At 39.0% G+C, this 24,056-nt stretch overlaps 4 protein-coding genes across 5 annotated transcripts in view; all 4 read left to right on the forward strand.

Annotated features, from left to right (window-relative positions):
• Positions 1-6,343, forward strand: part of LOC107043861 (cytochrome P450 4C1-like) — a 40,598-nt gene extending 34,255 nt beyond the window's left edge. Inside the window, exons 8-11 of one of the 2 annotated variants that reach the window (XM_015265524.2) lie at positions 3,517-3,585; positions 4,949-5,120; positions 5,297-5,476; positions 5,605-6,343. In XM_015265524.2, coding sequence (XP_015121010.1) covers positions 3,517-3,585; positions 4,949-5,120; positions 5,297-5,476; positions 5,605-5,771 — 588 coding nt within the window. In that variant the 3' untranslated portion in view covers positions 5,772-6,343. The remainder of the gene's footprint in view (positions 1-3,516; positions 3,586-4,948; positions 5,121-5,296; positions 5,477-5,604) is intronic. The other variant, XM_015265525.2, reaches the window with a different exon arrangement.
• A 2,017-nt stretch (positions 6,344-8,360) lies between these two features.
• On the forward strand, positions 8,361-9,089 carry LOC107043856. Its single transcript, XM_015265518.1, has one exon. It carries the CDS (start codon positions 8,361-8,363, stop codon positions 9,087-9,089), a length of 729 nt encoding a protein of 242 aa, XP_015121004.1.
• Positions 9,090-10,353: 1,264 nt separating this feature from the next.
• Positions 10,354-11,463, forward strand: LOC107043857. Its single transcript, XM_015265519.1, has one exon. The coding sequence runs from the start codon at positions 10,354-10,356 to the stop codon at positions 11,461-11,463; it is 1,110 nt and encodes a 369-aa protein (XP_015121005.1).
• A 60-nt stretch (positions 11,464-11,523) lies between these two features.
• Positions 11,524-13,476, forward strand: LOC107043858. Its single transcript, XM_015265521.1, has 3 exons — positions 11,524-12,586; positions 12,666-13,236; positions 13,287-13,476. The coding sequence occupies exons 1-3, from the start codon at positions 11,524-11,526 to the stop codon at positions 13,474-13,476; spliced, it is 1,824 nt and encodes a 607-aa protein (XP_015121007.1).
• The last annotated feature ends 10,580 nt before the right edge of the window (positions 13,477-24,056 follow it).

Consider the following 24,056-nt stretch of genomic DNA (forward strand, 5'->3'; position numbering starts at 1 on the left):
ATTATACTCCAAACCTATACAAAAATTTGAGTACTCGCGACAATTGCCGCCGTTTTTGTGTGAAAAAGGAGCCCCTGAGGCTTCAATTTGAAGATGAGTGGCATTCTATAGAAAGTAGTCTCCATTTTTAGCTATTACTTTGCTTTAGTTTTTGGGTAAAAGACAGGTACCGTCACAAAAGAAGTCCTGGTCCTTGAATGTAATTTATTGACCTTCTCAAAAAATATAACTTGTAACAACAAATTTATATGTTATTGTTTACTGTATGATTATTATTTAATGTTCCTCCCAATGAGAAGAACCTAAACAATATCAATACCCCTACGAGACCATGCTTATAGGATTTTTCATAAAGGTTATTCAAAAAATCCCCCTCTCCCTTATCCTCTTCCGAGAATATGTTGTAACGAACATGTGGGGATGTTCGTTACGACACGATGCTGCCATCAAAACAACTAACCCCCCCGTGACATAGGAAGGCGACCCGTGAATAAAAGGTAGCGAGAGAGAGCGTTTCACTTTTCCACCCCGGGGTGGTCAGAAGTCCAATCCTCGTGACGACCATGAGGTTTGGGGGTTTCCACGTCATGGTGTGGCTAAATTTGTGTTTTAATTCCATAATATCATTTGTTTGATCTCAAGACCGGAATAATTACGCGTTTTTGAGGGCCCATGAGATTATCGCGAAGAAGGGCCAAGTTATGAGTCATCCGATAATTCTTATGGGAGCCACCCTATTGTTAATCCTACGGTAAATCGATTAGGTCCGGCTGAAATGCCGGCGCTCCAAATTATAATGGATTTTACGGTGGTTAGATGGTTACGTTTTAGATTTTCGGTGGAAGGTCACGAGAAACAAGTGCAACCCTTTTATCCCGTGAATTGCCAGGTTGCTTAGAGTTTTGAAAAATTAGGAGAATTAGTTAGTAGTATCGGTCTTTTAACCCCGTGAATTCAGGAGAACCGACCCGTAGGAGGCGCCAAAAACCCTTAGTAATTTTCCGAACGCCCACCAGTTCGGTCCAGGTTAATCATTAGTCAATTTTATAAAGTTACGTATAGAGAAATTAGAGTTGAGTATTTGTCGCGTTTGAATTCCCCAAAAGCATTTGGCGGCGCCAACAAAGCCAACGCTTGATGTGCCGAAGATCTCCGCCAATCAGAGCCCGTCTCTGTTGGCCAGAATTCGCGCTGCGGTTAGTGCCCGTGACACTGACCCAGGGCAGTTAGTTCCGCGTTGACCGTCGTCGACCATTAGTCACGTGCGAAATTTTGAGTGTGTCCACGCAACGTAATTGTGCCACGTGGATTATTATACCTTTTGGAGAAGTCGTACCGATCCAGGACGGTCCGGAAAGGGAAGAGGGCCTCTAAACACAGGAAGATCGTGAGTTTTTAGTTCGGTTTATGTATTTTTCCGAATTCATTTCGGCTTTTAGTCGTTCGACTACGGGGTCTTCAATCCGGACGTCGCATTTTATTCCGTTAAAACGGTGATTGTGACGCTTAATCCAAATTGTGAGCTGCCGATTCTCCCCCTTTTTCACTCATGATTGGGTGGTTTTCGTGATTTTTGGTGGGTTATTCAAGGGGATAATTACTCACGTTTAATTGCCAGAGTGCGTCCATTCCCGTTATACGTGGGTTTTTGCGCGTAAGAAATTCCACTCGTGTTCGAATTGAGTTGGTTCGCGTAGATAGTTAATTAAAATTAGTGTTTGTGGGTCAATGTGTTCGGGGGGCTTCCCTGAGTAATTCATCTCAGGGTTTCCGAAAATTCGCTCCGCCGATTTCCGGATATTCCATTTTTGTTTTTTTTTTTATGGATTTCCAGCCCATTCTCGCTGGAGTGTATGCCGTGTTTCTCGAGGGGGAATTCCCCCCGACTCTCGACTCACCTCAGATACCCATCCACATTTACACGTGGCTATTCTTGCTTCACGCGGGTATTTTAGCGTTTAGAATTCCGCTCGGGGATTAATTAACCTGAGGCGGCTAATTATTGAAGGAAAAGTATTTTTTGGGTATTGTTGTCTTCGGTAGACTCTNGCTCGGGGATTAATTAACCTGAGGCGGCTAATTATTGAAGGAAAAGTATTTTTTGGGTATTGCTGTCTTCGGTAGACTCTCCCGGACATTTTGTCTCAGGGTTCGTAATTTTTGACTCTGCCACTTTCGAGTTATGGCAAGTTGAGTTTTACGGAATTTCAGCCGCTCTGGCTGGTACGAAAAATCGATGGATGAATACGTTCTCCTCTCTCTCGCTCCCATTGTCGCTCGCATACCTTTCCCCCAATTCTCGGAATTCTCGAGTATTTGGGAATTAGCGTGTATTTCTACTCTCCCCAAATGTTTATTTCGGCATATTTGAGGTATTTATCGGTGATATTAATTTCTTCGAATATTTTTATCAGATTAGACTATTTTCTATCAGAGTGCGGAATTAATATTATGGTTAGTATTGTTAGTTATTAATTGTAGATTTTTTTTCTTTTTTTTAAATATTTTTTTTGGGAGAATTGAAATGTCTTTTTTTGAAAAATTGGTGATTCTCATATTTCAATAGTGAAACACGTAAGAACGATGTTGATTTCTTTTCCTTTTTTTGTAGTTTTAGTCACCCAATACCCATCTCCACCTGAAATCTACCCCTCTCTCCACAACCTAGCACACTGAGCGAACCCAGGACCGTTACCTTTCCCCAGAAATCTAGTTTTCTCCCTTTTTGTGTAAATTTTTGAGGTTTTGGAATCAATTAGAATTGGTTTTGTAGAATCATCCGGTTTGGTAATTCCGGCTAAAAATTACCTGGCGCCCATAGATTTTTGTATTTTTCAGTTTAACTAGATAAAGGGGAAGAAGGGCGAAGGTAATAGGCATTTTTAACCCCCATACGAAAATGTCACGTTACATTGTATTTTGAAAGGGGGAGAGAATATTTTTTTTAACCGACGAAGTAAAAATTCATGTCTATCCTCCCAAATGATACTCATGTCAATTGAAAATTTGACTTTTATACTACCATTTTCTATTCTCTTTGAATTGATTTAATGCATAAAGGTGGTTCGGCGGTGTTGTGAGGTGAATTTGGAGAGAGAAATTTCGTAGTTCCCAGTAGCCTAATTGGGAGAGTGCTCGGCGCGAAACTAGGAGACGCAGGTTCGACTCCTGGCTGGGTGGTGGGGATTTTTTCTCTCTGAATTCTAATTCTCTTTGAATTTCTTTTTTTTTACCGACTCTCAATTTTTACTTTGTTCAACAGTAATTTTTCCAACGAACCCCACCATATTCTAATTTTGTCAGCCGTATTTTTTCATCCAGCACGTTGTAGTTTTTCATTTGTCTACAAAATTTATGTGTTCAATGGTTAATTTCGAGTGTGATGGGTATGGTCCATTCCATTTTTCCAATCTATTTTTCACATTAAAAATCACCATGTTCCCACAGTAACAAATAATTATAGATTCTTTTCGTGTAACAATATTCATCAGTTTCATTTCATTTAATAATGTTCAGGGTCACCATGCCACCGGTCGGGCTTTGGTTTTCACAGCATTACTTCTGGCAGAACATCGTGACATCCAGGTATGCATACTCAATATCGATTGTTATAGCAGCCCCACAATTAGTGATATTAGAAAAAGTAAATGATAGCTGTAAAATAATGTCTTCGAAGAGATAAACTCCTGAATAATTATTGATTTACCAGCAATTATAGATTTGACTTGAGGCGCTCTACCACTCCATCGATAAGATCGTCAGTAATATCAATCATTCCATGAGTACATAAATTTCTCATTTTCCACATTCGTTTGACAACATACAGTAGGCATGCCCCCTCCCGCCACAATGGCATCAATTACAATACTCATTCACATTGGTAATTGGAAGATGTTTTCTAACTGGAGTTCCTCTAATTTCTTGGCAAAGGGATAACTTTCTTGGAAAAGTTAGGGATAATAGACATGAAGGCATTACACTGGTCCAGATCATTGGCACTAATCGTGCAAACTTTTGGATGATGGTACTCCCGAATCCCCGAAAGTGTAAATTTGAATAACGAGCTTCCATTAATTTTTTCATAATTAATGTGATCCATACAGAACCAACTATTTAAACCTTTCAGGATAGCCAAGTATTTCGTTCAAGTTGGCAACTTTTTTGACCCTAGATTGATCACCCTATGAGGAAAACCCCGCCACGCGTCGGTTTTCTTTAATTACAATTGACTGGCTGAGCGGAAAAATTGAATAAAAATTGTCTTTGCTAATTGAAGGGTCTAAAAAACTATAGTAGTTTCTAGAACGACATATTTCCCAAAATTTCTAAAGAAAACAAATTATTTCGGATAGATGAATTATTTTTTCCCATCTTAACTAAAATTGCCCATGACGCGACGTTGCCGGAAACTCTCTCAACGCGCCGGGCCAGTGTAGAGTGAATTCGGCAACGCTAAAGCCTAAATAACACGACGGCAAATCCCTACGGAGGTGACCAAAGTCGCAGGGTCGCGTTTCGTGACCAGACTTGGGTTAGAGCAAGATTTCAGTTTTGCCGAAGTTTTGCCGAAGCAATCTGACAGTCCATTCAACCATTTATTCGAAAAAATTCCTATGAAAATCATATTTTTCGATAAATAGGGTTCTTACGTTAGTAGATGTGTAGGACGGGTTCTGGCCCAACCATTTTTGGGAAGGGTCAGAAAGGTCTGAGGATGCGCCGCGAGTGGGTGGTGGGATGGGATTAATTAATTCGCGCTTTAATTCGCGGTTTTGATTCGCGGTTTTAATTCGCGGTTTTAATTNGTTTTAGGAATAACTAAATGAAGCGTTTCCTTGACACATTTTTTTTTTAAACATTTGGGTTTTTTAAAAAGATCAAATTATTCATTCGCCCCTGTTTCAAGTCCAAAAATTCATTGCCTAATTTACGGGTGATCGGTTCAAAGGCACGTTGCAGAGAAGAAGTAATGGAAGTCATGAAAGGGAGCGTCAATGGAAAACTGGATATGAGAAATGTGCAGAAGCTCAATTACCTTGATCGATGCATCAAAGAGTCCTTGCGACTGTATCCAAGTGTGCCTTGTTTCAGTCGGAGAATAACCGAAGACATAAAACTAAGTAATTTTTCTGTTTTACTTTAATAAGTTTTTATAAAATTCAATACGACATGTAGCAAGTTAGTGATTGAATCAGGCTCAGTGCAACTTTTTGAACTTTTTGACATCAAAAAACAATTACAAACAAATGGCAACAAAAAACAATACAATTAATTATAATTTTCATTTTTTGTCCAGAAACTTGTTTCATACCTGAAGGATCTACGATTAATATTGGAACTTTTGACACTCATCGAGATCCGCATTACTGGCCTCGTCCAAATGTGTTTGATCCTGATAGATTCTTACCAGAAAATTCAGCGGAACGACATCCATTTGCTTATACACCATTTAGTGCTGGAACAAGGAATTGCATCGGTAATTGGATCAACTATTTTCATAATGATTATGCAATGAACTTATTCAAAGAAAATTCATTTCTCCATTGGAACAATATCTCGTAAATGAAAAAACCATTATACGTAAGGGATGCCTTTCATTTACAGGGAAACACTTCGCCTTGTTGGAATTGAAGACAACATTAGCAGGATTACTCCGCAATTTTTACCTTGAACCAATGGAGTTGGCAGGCAGTGTTCGAATGGTGCCAGATTTATCGTTAAATTGTATAGGCGAAGTGCCTCTCAAATTTATTCCTATTCGTAATGAATGATTTTTCATCGCATCTGCACGGAAAGTTCGATTATCCTCTCCAAATGACGCGGTCTAAGTGGCTAATTTCATTCCTTGGAATTCCGTTGTTTTCGACGATCCTCGAACTGACGTAACCCACGTTCCTCCGTTCATTTACGGAGAAAAAGCGAACTTTACCATGCAGTTATGCCGAAAAAATGGTATATGCACCTAAGAAGCAAATCAGGATAGTAAAAGCTACGTGTTTACTGACCTCGGCTTTGCCTGTTTTCCTTCCTTGGTACACAATATACTATTCTGAGTACCATTAATGATTTGGAGCAATGTATTGCTCCAACGGTCATCCAACCTGAGCACTCACATGGTATGCCTGTTTATTTTTCGTTTTCTTATTGATTTTGTTTCAAAAAGAAATTATTCATCAACGTTCTTATTGTATTGAATGTTAAAGTTAATGAAAATAATGCGTCTCCTTTTATCACATGTTCAATTTCAATGTTGCAATGCCCCATTCACTAATTCTGAATTTCTGTGCTCACTGATCAAGATTTTAATTCTAATTATAATCCAAATACTATTTCAAGTGAAAAACAATGATTGAGAAATTTATTGCAGCCCTGAATTTTATAGTCTTCGCCTCCCCCTTCATTCCCTTTTACTCTTCCATAGAAGCTTTCAATTATTTATCATATTGAAGAGGGAAAAAATGGGACCGGTGAAAAGTGATGAATTCTAAACACAAATTAAACTTGTGCGTGCGTGAAATGGGAAGGTTGAGTAATCAACATTCTACAGTTGCTACCAATTAGTTTTTCAAATTACAGAGGTTATCACTTATTATTAAAGGAGGGCTGATGAAAATTTACTGAATGGCAAACTAAAATTTCACAAGGGCCTGCCTGTTTTTCGCCTCTATTTCCATCAAAATAACTGCTCACTTTCGTAAGTGCATACTGTCCCACCGCATGAAGGGAACCATTCCCCCACTAGTGCAATTTCCTTCTATGACCGTTTTCTTTCTAACTTCTTTTGCTCTATCTTTCTCTAACACGCGAGGACTGTGCGCAACAGTCCGCCCAGTGGTTCGTATCCCCACCATTGCCTCCACACGCATCTCTTTTTGACTCCGCACTCTCGCTCTTTTTCTGGTGGAGAAGGGTCCTTTCGTAATCGCAAATTCCGAGAATCCAAACCACCGGAGGCGTGCACGGAGAAAAATTTTTGATGAAAATTATCCTACCGTTCTATAAAAGTGTATCACGAGACATCGTTTTCTCATTTCTATCCCGAAATTTAGTAAAAATTAAGATATGATGATAAAATTTTAGACTGTCTAGCAACTAGCCACATTTCACCTGGCCACGGAACGTTTTTACACAAGGGAAACAAACACAGACGGGTTTTCTACATTTTCAAAATTGGCATGCGACTGTGTTCCGTCGCGGAATTGTTCATCGTATTGGGAAATTTTCCATCGGGAAAAACCCAGCCTTTTCGCAGAATTACTTGTGTAAATTATTTTATTATTGAACTCATCGTCACGCCCATTGCAACGTTTAAATTTTAATCCTTCTTTTATTCCAAAATATTTCTACTTGACCGTCATAAAAATCGTAATTTCCTAAATCTCTTCGTCCCAAATATTATTTCGTTTATTATAGAAAGGGAATTACTTTATAGTAGGAGATTTTTAATCCTCAAATGTATTTGAAATTTGAAAGGCCTTTTGTTATTATTCGTACCTCGGAAAACCTACATAATTATTCTATCCACTTATTACGGTCAGTTATTGCCTCTTTCGTTTAGACCTCGAGAAAATAAGTCTTAATGAGAGACTCTCGGGTCATTTATGACTTTATTGCGGTCACTCAGCCCCTTCAGGCCCACACATTTCCCAAACATTTGGTGCCCATTTCCCCTTCCACTCTCCATTCTACCCACTCCACCCTTCAAAATAGATAAACCAATGAAATTATCCTTACACTTTCCTTGACCAATAAGAACCTATTAATTTTTTGGTTCAGTCCGTGCGAAATTTTAGCATAAAACTTGAAACTTTTCTCCACAATATACAGTATCGAAGTATTAATCTATCGTTTCGCATCGTTACAACTTCAACTCATTTTTTGTGTCCGCCGGTCTATTCTAGTATTGTCTAGCTAAAATACCGTGACAAATAACTTTTACATTCACACCCTTTTCGCGAGTTAATACCAAGTTCACAGTCTATATTTGTATTTTTTTTATCAAAGAATAGTGTTAAGTGTATTTTTAAAAATTGTGAAAATATAGGAAAAATTAATTTAAAGTGATTTGTGTTAGTTTTTTTGTGTTTATACCATTATTGACTAATAGACATTTCCAACGGTTTGTGTTAATCATAATTTTTTACCAAACCATAACATAATTGGTCCTTCGAGCCGGATATGTGAACAAGTAATTCGGGAGTGTGTGAACTTTTTTACAGTTAATATCTATGGTGATATTAATTTTTGATTTTGACTCACTTTATTTTTGAACTTTGACTTTTTACTGGCATATCGTTGCCAACAAACATTGACTATTTTACTTACCAGCTTCAGTGGTTGTATTGTGAAGTGAATTCAATATGGCGAATGAAGCCCGACTCACCACGCTCAGACGTCAGCGTGGCAACATTCAAGCATCAATAACGATGTTCAAGGCAACTTTGGATACATACATGTCATTGCCCATCGAAGAACGTATTCCGGAGAGACTCCAGGTCGCATTGGACGGGATGAAACAACGTTTTCAACGCTTTGAAGAAATCCAAGAGGAGCTAGAAGAAGCGGACGAAGAAACCGAGAGCCCCAAACGTTTGGAGATTCTATCAAGGTATGAACAAGCTGTTGGTGATGCCCTTCATCATCTTTCACCCTTACGAACAGTAGCCGCTTCTCCACAAGGAAATGGTAATACAGTGCAGTGTGGTGACACAACGAACGCAGCTGCATCATTACTTTCGCTCATACGTTTGCCGGAACTTGACATTGCAAAGTTCGACGGATCATATGAGAGTTACCATCCATTTTGGGACAGCTACAACTGCAACATTGGACAGAGGACTGATTTATCCAAAGTTCAGAAACTCCAATATCTTCGGAGTCTTTTAACGGGGAGAGCTGCCAAGGCTATTGAATCGTTGTCAAACACTGAGGAGAATTATGACACCGCCTTGGACATCATCCAGAAGAAGTTCGATCGCACACGGAAAATCATCTGTAGACACTGGGAACTGCTGCATGAGTATCCAGCTCTATCAAAAGACACCAGAGGCACTTGGACATCTAGTCGACACGGTTTATCAGCATACTAGAGCGCTGAAAAACCTCAAACAACCGGTAGAGCATTGGGATCTGCCACTGATTCACTTGATCCAGTCAAAAATCAGCCCAGAAACAACTTATCTCTGGGAATTGAAGATCAAGGACTCCAATCTTCCTCAATACACAAGCCTGCTGGAATTCTTGGAAAATCGTTCGCAATGCTCATCAGTGTCTACTTCGTTCTCACGTGATGAAAAATCCAATCGTCATCGTGGAAAGAGACAAGCCTTCGTGACTACTAGCACATCAACAGTCGTTTCATGCGCCATGTGCAAGGAAAATCACAGCATCATGAGGTGTCCAAATTTTAAAAATCTTTCGCCAGTGGATCAATATAAAGAAGCGAAAAAACTCTCACTCTGCCTCAATTGTCTCAAGCCAGGCCACGGTGTCAATGCCTGCAACTCCAGAAACTGTCCACGGTGCCAAAAACCTCGCAACTCTCTTCTACATCGGTCAGATCTATCAACGAACGTTCAACCAGCCACTGCTACAGGGACAACGCCCATCAACAACTCCTGACTAAGCCAAGAGCAGAGCCCAGCTGAATCACCGAACCACACGACACTGATCGTCAACTCATCAACTTGTGATTTAATGGTAACTGCTAAACTCAAGGTATTAAATATCAATAACTCGCTCATCGATTGTCGCGCATTGTTGGATACATGTTCAACAACGAATTTTATTACGGAGAGTTTAGCAACGTCGCTTGGATTGCCAAAAAGATATTTTTCAACCGCAGTTGGCGCTCTGAATACAATAACGACTACAACAAAACATCTCGTAACTGCCACTATACGTTCGCGAATCAACAACGAGGAACGGACAATTATATTCTTGACGGTCCCCAGTATTTCGACAATGGTGCCGGGCCAACCACTTGACAGGGATAAAATAGAAATTCCCTCTAATTTGAGACTCGCCGATCCAGAATTTCATCTACCAGCTCCCATTGACATGTTACTTGGAACTGGGACTACACTTTCGTTTCTCGGACCCGCGAAAAAACGAATTTCTGCTGAAAATCAACATGATTTATTCCTTTTACAAACTTCTCTTGGTTGGGTTATTGGAGGGGGAGCTCCTACATCTAAACACACTCGGCAACGTTCCTGTCATCTCATTAACACGGACTCTTTGGGGTTTGAATTGACTAAATTCTGGGAAATAGAGGACACCGCAGGAAAACCTCGTTCCAATGACGTTAAAACAGCGTTTGAACGACACTTCAAGGAGCACGTGACTAGAGACATGACAGGAAGATACATCGTGGCTCTTCCCTTCAATAATAATATCTCTCAACTGGGGATATCGCGATCGCGGGCTTACAATCGGTTCAAATCTAGCGAGAAAAAATTCCATCAAAACCCTCAACTTGCTGAGCAATACAAGACAGTCATTCAAGAGTACATTGATCTTGGGCATATGACTGAAATTAATACATCGAAATTAGCTAATCACGGGTACTATTTACTCCACCATGCGGTATTCAAAGAAGGCAGCTTAACAACAAAACTGAGAGTTGTCTTTGATGGATCCGCCAAAACCAACACCGGGGTGTCCTTGAACGATACACTCCACGTAGGTCCTATAATTCAAGACGATATTTTTTCTTTGTTATCGAGATTTCGTTTATACCAGTACGTTCTGACGGGCGACATCGAGGAAATGTATCGACAAATTCTCGTGCGTCCGGAAGATCGTAAATACCAACGCATTCTGTGGCGCGATGATGACGGACCTGTGAGAACCTACGAACTCAACACCGTGACATTTGGATTGTCAGCAGCACCATACCTCGCAATCAGATGTCTTCATCAGCTAGCAGACGACGAACAACATCGTTATCCTACTGGAGCTGCTATCCTGAAGAGAGATCTGTACGTAGATGATCTTCTCACAGGAGCACAAACACGTGAAGAAGCCATTACCATTCACCATGAACTCGAAAAATTGATGAAATTGGGCTGTTTCAATCTTCGACAGTGGGCATCGAATGACCCCACATTGCTTCAAGAACTCGACTCGGAAGATATCAACAAACACCTACAACTCGGAGATTCGACAACACTTAAAACATTGGGCATTTCGTGGGACTCTGCTGCTGATAAAATCAAATACTTCGTTAAAATCGCTCCAAATATTGATCCAATTACAAAGAGAGTCATCTTATCAGAAACTGCAAAATTATTTGATCCATTGGGCCTCCTATCACCAGTAGTAATTGTTGCCAAGGCTTTCATACAAAAGTTGTGGACATTGAATGTACACTGGGACACCGTTTTACCATTAGATTTGCAGAAAGAATGGCTACAATTCTACAAACAACTACCAACACTCGAGCAAGCAACATTCCCATGAGGAGCCTTGATACCAGGGGCCACCAATGTCCAACTTCATGGGTTTTGTGATGCTAGCAAAATGGCATATGGAGCCTGTCTATACCTCCGTTCAGTCGACAAACATGGGAATATACACGTGTACTTGCTTTGCTCGAAATCTCGCGTTGCTCCTTTGAAAGAGCAAACCATTCCACGCCTCGAATTGTGCGGGGCTCAATTCTTAACATCACTCGTGGGAAACATTCAGGCAGCCATTCACCACAACATTGATAAAATATTCTACTGGACAGACTCCACAGTGGTGTTACATTGGTTAAACACACCACCCCATAAACTTCAAGTTTTCGTCAGCAATAGAGTAGCAGATATTCAACAAAAAACAAACATTCAGGACTGGAAGCACGTACGAATCCACGACAACCCAGCTGATCTCGTGGCTCGTGGGCAAACACCATTTGAGTTTATAAAACCTTCGCTTTGGTTTTCTGGTCCATCATGGCTTCATCTAAACGAAAATGAATGGCCCAATCTTCAACTGGAGTTTTCATCGTGTGTACCTGATCTACGAAAATCACCAGCAGCCACGATGGAAACCTGCTTAGCCTCAACAACTAATTCCAAACACCTTGATATTTGGTCATCATCAATCGATAAATTACAACGGGTTGCTGCTTATTGTCTGAGATTCAGAACTCGTCGCAAGGGTCCACTAGTACTTGATGAACTTCAAGCTGCTCTCCACGCTATTGTACACTGGGTACAATTAGAAAACTTCGCCAGAGCCATCAAGGAGCTGCAACACCCACATTCAGCTGGAAACAAGTCATCAGAATTGTCGAGATTTGCTAAATTGACCCCATTCATTGACAAGGATGGACTATTACGAGTAGGGGGCCGGTTGACAAATGCAAACATATCATATTGTCAACGTCATCCTCTCATCCTTCCAAGAAGACATCCAGTGACGGATCATATCATCAGGAATGAGCACCAGCTACAGCTACATGCCGGTGCTCAAGCTACACTTTATGCTATTCGCCGTGGTTTTTGGCTATTGGATGGACGTCAGTCAGTTCGGCGCATCGTGCGTTCCTGTGTCAAATGCATCAGGCACAAACCACCATCAATAGATTACGTGATGGGTAACCTACCTGAGGCTCGAGTCATCGAGTCTCGCCCATTTACAAACGCCGTATATTGCTGTTTTCGTGTGTCTTGCAGTCAAGGCAGTCCACTTAGAGGTCGTGAGTGACCTCACCACGGAAGGTTTTCTCGCCGCCCTACGGCGCTTCATCGCTCGACGGGGAGTCTGCAGCAACATTTATTCAGACAATGGCACAAATTTCGTCGGTGCCAAAAGTGAGCTGAAGGAAATCCACAATTTCTTACAAAATGAAGATCAACAGCAAAAAATTATTCATTTTGCTACCTCCAAGGAAATTCGCTGGCACTTCATCCCAGCACATTCTCCAAACCTTGGTGGACTCTGGGAAGCTGCGGTCAAATCCTTCAAGCACCACCTGCGAAGGATCGTGACCAATGAATTACTCACATTCGAAGAGTTGAACACATTGGTCATCGAGATTGAGGCCGTACTAAATTCACGACCTCTCACACCTCTCTCAACAGATCCAAATGATCCAATCGCCTTAACACCTGGCCACTTCTTGATTGGTGACTCTTTGACAAATCTCAGGGGTCCAGACTTTCGAGACACTCCAACCAACCGCCTGTTCAGCTGGCAACACCTTCAAAAGCTGAAACAGGATTTTTGGGCTCGCTGGCATCGAGAGTACATCAGCGGGCTCAATATTAAATCCAAATGGACTCATATCAAAGAAGGAGGGAGCACCATATCAAAGAAGGTACTGTCGTCATCATGAAGGAGGACAACTTACCTCCAATGCAATGGGCATTGGGCAAGGTCATCAAAACACACGCTGGAGCTGATGGCATCATCCGAGCAGTTACGGTAAAAACTGCTAAAGGAACCTACGAATGTGAGGAAGCTGGCTCCACTACCCAATACTGATGATTCTACATGTTGATCATACTTCTCAACAGGGGAGTATGTTCCGTCGCGGAATTGTTCATCGTATTGGGAAATTTTCCATCGGGAAAAACCCAGCCTTTTCGCAGAATTACTTAAGTAAATTATTTTATTATTGAACTCATCGTCACGCCCATTGCAACGTTTAAATTTTAATCCTTCTTTTATTCCAAAATATTTCTACTTGACCGTCATAAAAATCGTAATTTCCTAAATCTCTTCGTCCCAAATATTATTTCGTTTATTATAGAAAGGGAATTACTTTATAGTAGGAGATTTTTAATCCTCAAATGTATTTGAAATTTGAAAGGCCTTTTGTTATTATTCGTACCTCGGAAAACCTACATAATTATTCTATCCACTTATTACGGTCATTTATTGCCTCTTTCGTTTAGACCTCGAGAAAATAAGTCTTAATGAGAGACTCTCGGGTCATTTATGACTTTATTGCGGTCACTCAGCCCCTTCAGGCCCACACATTTCCCAAACATTTGGTGCCCCATTCCCCTTCCACTCTCCATTCTACCCACTCCACCCTTCAAAATAGATAAACCAAAGAAATTATCCTTACACTTTCTTTGACCAATAAGAACCTATTAATTTTTTGGTTCAGTCTAGTCAAGTTTAGCATAAAACTTGACACTTTTCTCCACAATATACAGTATCGAAGTATTAATCTATCGTTTCACATCGTTACAACTTCAACTCATTTTTTGTGTCCGCCGGTCTATTCTAGTATTGTCTAGCTAAAATACCGTGACAAATAACTTTTTACATTCACACCCTTTTCGCGAGTTAATACTAAGTTTACAGTCCATATTTGTATTTTTTTATCAAAGAATAATATTAAGTGTATTTTTAAAAATTGTGAAAATATAGGGAAAATTAATTTAAAGTGATTTGTGTTAGTTTTTTTNTTTTCGCGAGTTAATACCAAGTTCACAGTCCATATTTGTATTTTTTTTATCAAAGAATAGTGTTAAGTGTATTTTTAAAAATTGTGAAAATATAGGAAAAATTAATTTAAAGTGATTTGTGTTAGTTTTTTTGTGTTTATACCATTATTGACTAATAGACATTTCCAACGGTTTGTGTTAATCATAATTTTTTACCAAACCATAACAGACTGTGTAAGACTTGTCTGAGAATAAATTTGATATCATGATCTGCGTTTACAACGATAAGTCGATTACACATACTGTTGATGAGTTGAAGCAATTATTTATGCAAGCTGCTCCTGTTCGTTGTTTATTGGTAAAAATTTGTAGAATAATGTTAATTCGAGGAATACACAGCCAAGTTTTGCACTTGGAAATAAGCACCACCAAGACTGACACGTGATTGATTGACTCATAAAGCAGTTCAGTGGCTAGTCAATCAAATAATGAGTACATCAAGTTTGAAATATGTAGAAATAATCTCATTCATGGGAATATTTTTTTTTTTTCAATAGTATCAATGCGCACACTTGTATTTCTGTGAGAGATTTTCAAGAGCTGTATCAAATACTAATGTGTACGATTCAATGGAATTATCTTTCATTTTGTACACAATCAGATATTCAATTCTATATTCTTATNTAAAAATTTGTAGAATAATGTTAATTTGAGGAATACACAGCCAAGTTTTGCACTTGGAAATAAGCACCACCAAGACTGAGACGTGATTGATTGACTCATAAAGCAGTTCAGTGGCTAGTCAATCAAATAATGAGTACATCAAGTTTGAAATATGTAGAAATAATCTCATTCATGGGAATATTTTTTTTTTTTCAATAGTATCAATGCGCACACTTGTATTTCTGTGAGAGATTTTCAAGAGCTGTATCAAATACTAATGTGTACGATTCAATGGAATTATCTTTCATTTTGTACACAATCAGATATTCAATTCTATATTCTTATTCCATTTGCGCATTGATTTCACGAATGAACGCAACACATTCAACACCATTGATACTGACACACTACCTTCAATCACGGTTTATATCGACACACGGTATTCTGACACTTTACTATCTATAGTATAATTGATGCTATGTTCATGACAATGATAACTCACGGAGAGGGTTCTTACACATTTTACATCGCAGTATACACTGTGCAAAATATGCCATAGTCCGTAAGAATAAGTTGATGATAAATCAACTGAAATTCTACACAGTGTTAATTATCCTTCTCAAACTTACACAATGACATTCTGCACATCGTCCAATTTCCATCCAATTGTGCAAAATAAATGCGATGAGGAAACCATGATAAGGAAGGGATGAGGGTTGAATTTTTTACCCAACAAGGTGAGGGGGGAGCAGAATTTATTCTAGCCACTCACCCCTTCGTTTGTATGCGTTGTTTAAATCAAAAATGCAATTGTTAATTGAACAAAAAAATTCTCGAAAATTACGACTTCCCGAGAGAGTGGAGGGGAGACGCATATATGCTGGGGGGGGTGAAGTTATTACTGAGGGCCAGTTTTTTGGTTAAACTAACCCTGGTTAACTCGTAATTAAAGTTAAATCCAGCCCCTCCACCACTGTCATTCCAGCTGTGGTTAAAAATGGCGGCGCCTATGTTTACGAGAGGGACTGGTTAAAATTCAAAAATATTGTACATGTCCGCCATTTTCCTTCACACTCATGACAGTAGCTCTAGGGGAAATAATTCCCCTCACGTGGGGAACGTAGTGGGGGGTTGGATTTAACTTTAACCACGAGTTAACCATGGTTAGTTTAACCAAAAAACTGGCCCTGATTATATTCTAGCCACTGTCATCCACAAAACAATTCTCAAAAATCGTAACTTCGCGAGAGGTTAGAGAGGGGAAGCATGTATGTGGAGGGTTGAAAATTTTGCCTAACAAAAGAAGGGGGTTGCAGAATCTATTCTAGCCATCCTCATCTCACCATTTGCCTGCATTGTTTAAATAAAAAATAAAATGGTTAATAAATAATAAAATCGTAATTTCTGAAAAAAAAATCCCAAAATTGGGATTTTCCGAGGGGCGAAGGGGGGAGGCATGTATGCAACCTCCTCCCATTGTTGGGTACAATTTTCAACCCTCTGCATACATGCCTCACCCCTTCACTCCCTCCTGGAGTCTCAAATTTCGAAATTTTTTTCATTCAACATTTGCAATTTTTTATTTACAACGACGTATAGAAACGGAGGGATGAGGCTGACTAGAATGAATTCTGCAACCGTCACTCCTTGATGAGTAAAAATTTTAACCTTTCCAATACATGCCCCCGGCCTGCCCCTCGTGGAATCCCATTTTTCGGAATTTGTGTTCAAAAATTGAATTATTTTATTTTTGATTTAAACAACGCATGTAGCCGGAGGGATGAGGGTGGCTAGAATAGATTTTGCAACCCCCTCACCTCGTTGGATAAAAATTTCAACTCTCCCCTCCTTATCATTCTTTCCTCATCGCATTTGTTTTGTATAATTGGATGCAAATTGAACGATATGCCGAGTGTCATTGTGTAAGTCTGAGAAGAATAATTAACACTGTGTAGAATTTCAGTTGATTTGTCATCAACTAGTTCTTACGGATTGTGGCATATTTTGCACTACTGCGACGTAAAATGTCTACGAACCCTCTCCATGAGTTATCATTGTGATGAACATCATTAGATCGTTCAATTATACTGTAGACAGTAAAGTATCAGAACACCGTATGTCGAAATAAACCGTGATTGAACGTACTGTGTCAGTATCAGTGGTGTTGAACGTGTTGTGTTCATTCGTGAAATCAATGCGCAAATAGAATAAGAATATAGAATTGAATATCTGATAGTGTACAAAATGAAAGATAATTCATTGAGTCATACACATTAAAATTTGATACATGTCTTGAAAATCTCTCACAGAAATAGAAGTGTGCGTATTGATACTATTGAGACAAAAACATTCCCATGAATGAGATTATTTCTACATATTTCAAACTTAATGTATTAATTATTTCATTGAATAACCACCGAACTGCTTTATGAGTCAATCAATCACATGTCAATCTTGGTGGAGCTCGTTTCCAAGCGCAAAACTTGGCTGTGTATTCCTCGAATTAACATTATTACTCTACAAATTTTTGCCAATAAACAACGAACAGGAGCAGCTTACATAAATAATTGCTTCAACTCATTATCAACAGTGTGTATAGTCGACTCATCGTTGTAAACGCAGCTAATAATATCAAATTCATTCTCAGACAATTCTCACACAGTCGCATGTCAATTTTGAAAATGTAGAAAAACCCGCCTGTGCTTATTTCCATTGTGTAAGAACGCTCCGTAGCCAGATGAAATGTGGCCAGTTGCTAGACAGCCGAGAGGAGAAAATAGGATATACTTTGGTAACACCAAAGGAATGATAAACTAAAAAAAATTATTCCTTCATGGAATCAGAATATTGTGATAACAGGAAAATGTTAAATAATAAATTCAATTAATAATTAAATGTGTGACCATCGATTTGCTTGTTTCCAATAAAATAATATCCTATTTTTGTTTTTGGATTTTTGCCCTTTAAAGCACTGCATCTGAATTTATATTTATACATTTGGATAACAATAACAGTAATATTAAAACACAGTCATGATGGAAAATGGCAAGAATTGAAATTCGTACATTATTAATTATCAATTTATTACCAATAGTGAAAGCTTCTTAAAAACAAGAACGTAAACCCAAAGAGAACTCGATCGAAGGGAAATTCTAATCTATTGATTAGTAGATTTGACTTGATAAATTTGATAATAGTAAAGGGCCAAACGAAATGAATTGTCTGACAAATTTGATACCAAGAGAATTAATGCAATGTCGTTTTCCAAATAGTGAGTACACGTGGCTGCTACTGCTTGAACCCGGCCTGGTAACGCTCGGCGAATTTGAAATTTGGTTGCTGAGTTCATGGCCTCGTTCGTTGGTTTGACGCCTGTGATGGTGACTGTCGTATCCTTCTGGTTCAGATGCTGGTAGTGCTACAGGTTATTTTGAGCTGCCCTGCTCATAGCTCGGCTTATCATCTGCCGTGATGTAGGTTGGCTTGAGCCCGTCTATCGAGAGATTAATGTCCTTGCCTCTGATGCTGACGATGAAAGTTTTTGGGGTTCAGCGGATAACTTGGAATGGTCCTTGGTAAGGCATTTGCAGTGACTACTTGAGTCTGTTATGCCGGATGAAGATTTGTGCATTCGACAGATCTCTGAAGATAAATGTCTTGTGATTACCGTGGCGTTGGACTTCGGTAGGGCGCAGGTCTTTCACGTAGTCCGCAGGGTCATCTCGATGATTTTGGCCTTGTGGAGTCAAGAATTTCCCTGGCAATCGTAGTGGTTCTCCATATGCCAACTATGCCGCTCAAGTCTTGGAGGGGCAGGCTTCCAAGTCTGGGTTTCACAATCAGATTTCTGATCACTGATTGGTCGAAAATTGTACACATGATAGTGCACAGACTAAATGTTCCATCGATAATTACTCCACACACAAAATGTTCATATATACCTCGAGGCATATTAACCGAATTTTTGAGCACGAGATGTTGATCAACTTGTGAGCTGTAGTAGAAATATAAGTTCTGAAAAATACTGTGTGCATTCGAAAATGCCAAGTGGAAGTAAACATGCAATGCGGGAACAGCATGACCACCGAATATCATAGAGTGTATGATTATTGTTTCGAATCTTTTGCAGTCCGACCAATTTAGAATTTTCCGGCATTCCAATCGGATTAGATTTGATATCTAATTTGCGAATGTAGATAAATATGAATGTGTAAAAGTTTACAGTGGAAATGAGAAAATTATAAAATTAATTGTTTTCAATTTCCGCCACTTTGGTGATCTAAGTTTACAGCGTGCCATTGACAGCACTGGTCTCATTGGTAAATATTTTTTGTTTTTCTGTGCATTACATTTGGTACGATGTTCCGTAGGACGTGTTTCAAGGAATCAACTGCGTTGATTGACATAGATTATTTTCACATATTCATGTCAATTGTGTTACCCTGCAATAATTTGGTGAAAGGTACATATTAAATTTACACACTGTATTTTATTATATAATTTACTGTGGTAGATGATGATTGAAGAGTTTCTTATAACGAACACTGTGATAAAGAACCTCCTGGTGATTTTTGTAATGTAATGTTGGCATTGTGCCCTATTATTTGACCCACGGTACACAGATTTAAGTCATTATTGTAATATCCCCCACTCGATGAGAAAAAGCCACATCATACATTTTAGAATATCTATATATTATTGCACTATTAATTTGCGTGTGGGAATATTTCACACGTAAATATTTTGATAGTTACAATAAAGACTGCACCTTGAAGAATTTCATGCTATGATCCATTTTCAGGTTGTCAATATTCGATTTTTTGTTAATCTTAATTGCAAACGCGGGTGTTCACTTTCTATTCTATGACTGTACATTGAATACATATACGATATTTTTATCTACATGCAAGGATAAAACTTACACGAGCCCCCTGGGACATTTTCGTATGTATTATATGTTTCATTCGTTTATTATCCTGATCAATTGATCTCCAGACTCTGTGTTGCCCAAATCATGTGAAATTGATTTAATTGTTCTCAAACTTCAGCATTGCAAACACATTGTATAAGATAAAAGACACGAATGTGTAGTGTGTAGATTTCAATTTCCTGTGCCTACATTTCGTCAATACTGCCATGGCTGGCTCATCATAAAAAAGTCTAGAATGGTAAATTAAGAGATTACCAAATCGATATTGCCCTGACATTTAAATTGTTCTTGAGAGCCAAATGATGTTGAGGGTCAACTAATCTTGAGGGTTTTATGATCTTGACTGATCCGAACGATCAGATGGGTGCAAGGATTGGTCAACTGATTCGTACGGTCAAATAGACTAAAGAGATAAGTGATCGAAGGGCCGAATCATCAAATGCACCAAATTATCTTGAAGGTCTAGTAACCGTGAGTGTCAACGGGTGAGATAATTTCAAATACCAAAAGCGAACGGACAGAGGGATAAAAGGAAGTTTTGCTCCGCAGACTTTACAGTTGATTTTTTTCCAAAAACCTAGAGTAAGTGTTGGAAGTCCCTACAGTGAAATAAGTGTTTCCAAACCTAGACTTACTGTGGCTCACTTTCTTTATCTTATATAACCTCATTTTGCTGACTGTAGATGTTCTGGAGTGATCAAACGTGATCACTCAGTTTCTTGTTTTGAATGTGCTTTTTATCCATTCGAATGGCCTGGACGATTTCGAGTAAAATTCAATCAGACTCGAGTCACATCGGAATCTATTGATTGAAACAACAAGCATTCAATTCCATCATTTTTCTGGAAAAAATCTTAGAATTTTCAGAAAACCCCCTTTTCATGTTTTTTTAGATTTTTTGCCAATGACTAAGAAAATCCCAAGGTTCGACCAATAATTGGGTAAACTTCAGACGTTGAGACTTGATAAGGGTCAAACAGGAAAGACAATTCAACCGATCCCAAGGATTAAACCCTCATTAGAATCACTGTCGCGCAGGGAATCCGAGCGCAATAATCTAACGGCCCAAACACTCACAAGGGTCACGAGGGTCATATAGGGATAATAGCAAAACTACTCTTAAGGTTATTGGACCTTTAAGATGATTTGGCGCATTTGATGATTCGCCCCTTTGATCACTTATCTCTTTAGTCCATCTGACCGTGCGAGTCAGTTGACCAATCCTTGAGCCCATCTGATCGTTTGGATCAGTCAAAATCATAAAACCCTCAATATCATTTGGCTCTCAAGAATAATTTAAATGTCATAATTTAAATGTCAGGGGAATACCGGTTTGGTAATCTCTTAATTTTCCAATCTAGATTTTTTTTAATGAGCCAGCCATGGCAATATTGAGGAAATGTACGCACAGGAAATTTGAATCTACACACTTCACATTAGTGTCTTATGTCTTACATAATGTGTTCGTGTTCGATGCCGAATCTGATTTGAGTGGAATTAGGAAGCGATGGGCGAGATAAAAGCGGATTTTGCGGGAGCGTGAGAAGGGCCAGAAATCACTACACGTGGCGTTGGTCACAAAAGTCAATTTGATTTAAACAAAGTCAATATTTCCACTGTGGTTAATTAATCGAGAGGATCAAAAGATTAGCGCGGTTTACAAAGATAAATAACGCAGTTCACAGAGTGTAATAATGCAGAGCAATAATACGCGAAACTCACTGAAAAAGTAGAATGATTTGCAGAACGTAAAGTACACTGTACGATGGTCAATTTGCAAATGAGAGGGATTCGCAGGCCACAAGGTGTCAGGCGGAAGTCCCAAAAGGTGTGAACGTGACCCCATCAAAAATGGGGGCGTTCACATGACACCTGTCCATAAAGTAGCGCCTCAGGTGTCAAAGGTGAGAGGCCACTGGTCATCTGAGGCTATTGCGCAGGTTAGTTGTGCGTAGGCCAGGCAAGCATGCGAGCGGAGCGAATGTGCGTGAGTGTGTGTAAGAAAAATAATTCGGTGGAAAACCAAACAGTTCGAAATGCGGAAATTTGAAAACAATTGAATCAATTTCACATAATTTGGGCAACACAGAGGCCGGAGATGAATTGATCAAAATAATAAACAAATGAAACACATGATACGTACAAAAATGTTCCAGATGATTAATGTAAGTTTTATCCTTGTGTGTGGATCAAAATGTCGTGTATGTATTCAATGTACTGGCATAGAATAGAAAGTGGACATCGCCGTTTGCAACTACAATTAACAAAAATTCGAATATTGACAACGTGAAAATGAATCATAGCTTGAAATTCTTCAAGGTGCAGTCTTTATTACAACTGTTAAAAGAATCACGTGTGAAATATTCCCATACGCAAATTAATAGTGCATTAATATATAGATATTCTAGAATGTATGTTGTCACTTTTTCTCATCGAGTTGGGGATATTATAAGAATGACTTTGATCTGTGTACCGTGGATCAAATAGTAGAGTACAATGCCAACATTACATTACAAAAATCACCAGATTTTTTATCGCAGTGTTCGTTATAAGAAACTCTTCAGTCATCTTCTACCACAGTAACTGTAAATAATAAAATACGGTCTGTGAATTAATAGCTTTCGCCAAATTATTGCAGGGTAACATAATTGACATGAATACGTGAAAATAATCCCTGTCAATCAACGCAGTTAATTCCTTAAAGCACGCCCTACGTGACATGGTACCAAATGTAACGTACAGAAAAACAAAAAATACTTACCCAGTGCTGTCAATGGCACGCTGTAAACTTATATCACCAAAGTGGTGGAAATTGAATACAATTAATTTTATAATTTCCCCTTTTTTACTATAAACTTGTGCACATTCACATTTATCTACATCCACAAATTAGATATCAACGGAAAATCTAATCCGATTGATATGCCGGAAAATTCTCCATTAGTCGGACTGCGAAAGATTCGAAACAATAATCATACACTCTGTATGATATTCGGTGGTTACAATGCTCTCTCATTGCATGTTTATTTCCACCTGCCATTTTCGAATGCGCACAGTAATTTTCGGAACTTATAGTTCTACTACAGCATGCGAGTTGATCAACATTTCATGCTCAACAATTCGTTTGATATGCCTCGAGGTGTATATGAACATGTTGTATGTGGATTAATTTTTGATGGAACAGTTTTCAGAAATTTGAGTGAGAAATGAGTGAGAAATGCGACTGGATCTGTGGTGATTCTGAGAGGGACACCGAAACAACATATCCAACTCTCGTAGAATGCTCTGGCACCAGTGGCTATTTCCTTATTCTCTGGCGGTAAGGTTTCTGGTCAACGGGAGAAACTTCAACACTTGATAAGATGATGGGATTCAGGTGGACATGCTTCAATGTGGCTGAAGGTGGTGCGAAAGAGTCAACAGCTGCTGAAACGTGGCGTATAATATCGGCCTATTGGCACTAGATGTACGCTCGTGCCCATTCTCGACAGTCTGCGTCGATCAACGGCTAGATATAACATTGAGTTACGAGTTTGGCCGACGCTTTGATGCGTGGGTGTGTTAGATTATGCATGTTATTGACTACTGTTCTTTGGAATGGTGTTGTGAGGAACGGTTGTGCTATTGGTGTCGGTTTGTCACAGAAGACGGCTACGTCTTGCTTCACGTATAGAAATCTTTCTATACATATGGCACTGGGTTGTATAGGATCAAACCTATAGAAATCGTATAGAAACAATTTATATAAAAATATCCGTATAGAAATATCCGAATATCACATATGAAAATCCTATAGAAATTCGATACGCAATCCGTATAGAAAATTTCTATACGATTTTTTCATACGTGTGGTCACATACAGACATGGTCGCCAAACTTTGTATTTTTACGTTTCAGACCATTCTACATTCATTTCCAATCAAAATTAGAGAATGTGAAAATCGAAGGATTGCAATGCTTCCATTCGGAAGCAAAAATGGTTTCAAAGTGTTTCCTGGCCTTCAATTTGTGGCATACTAAAAAATGATTGTCTTCTGCCAATTCCGAACAAAAAATCTGAGAATTGGAATTTT

This window comes from Diachasma alloeum, unplaced genomic scaffold (genome assembly GCF_001412515.2).
Source record: "Diachasma alloeum isolate Michigan unplaced genomic scaffold, Dall2.0 Dall_scaffold_00646, whole genome shotgun sequence".
In the NCBI taxonomy this organism is placed as follows: Eukaryota; Metazoa; Arthropoda; class Insecta; order Hymenoptera; family Braconidae; genus Diachasma; species Diachasma alloeum.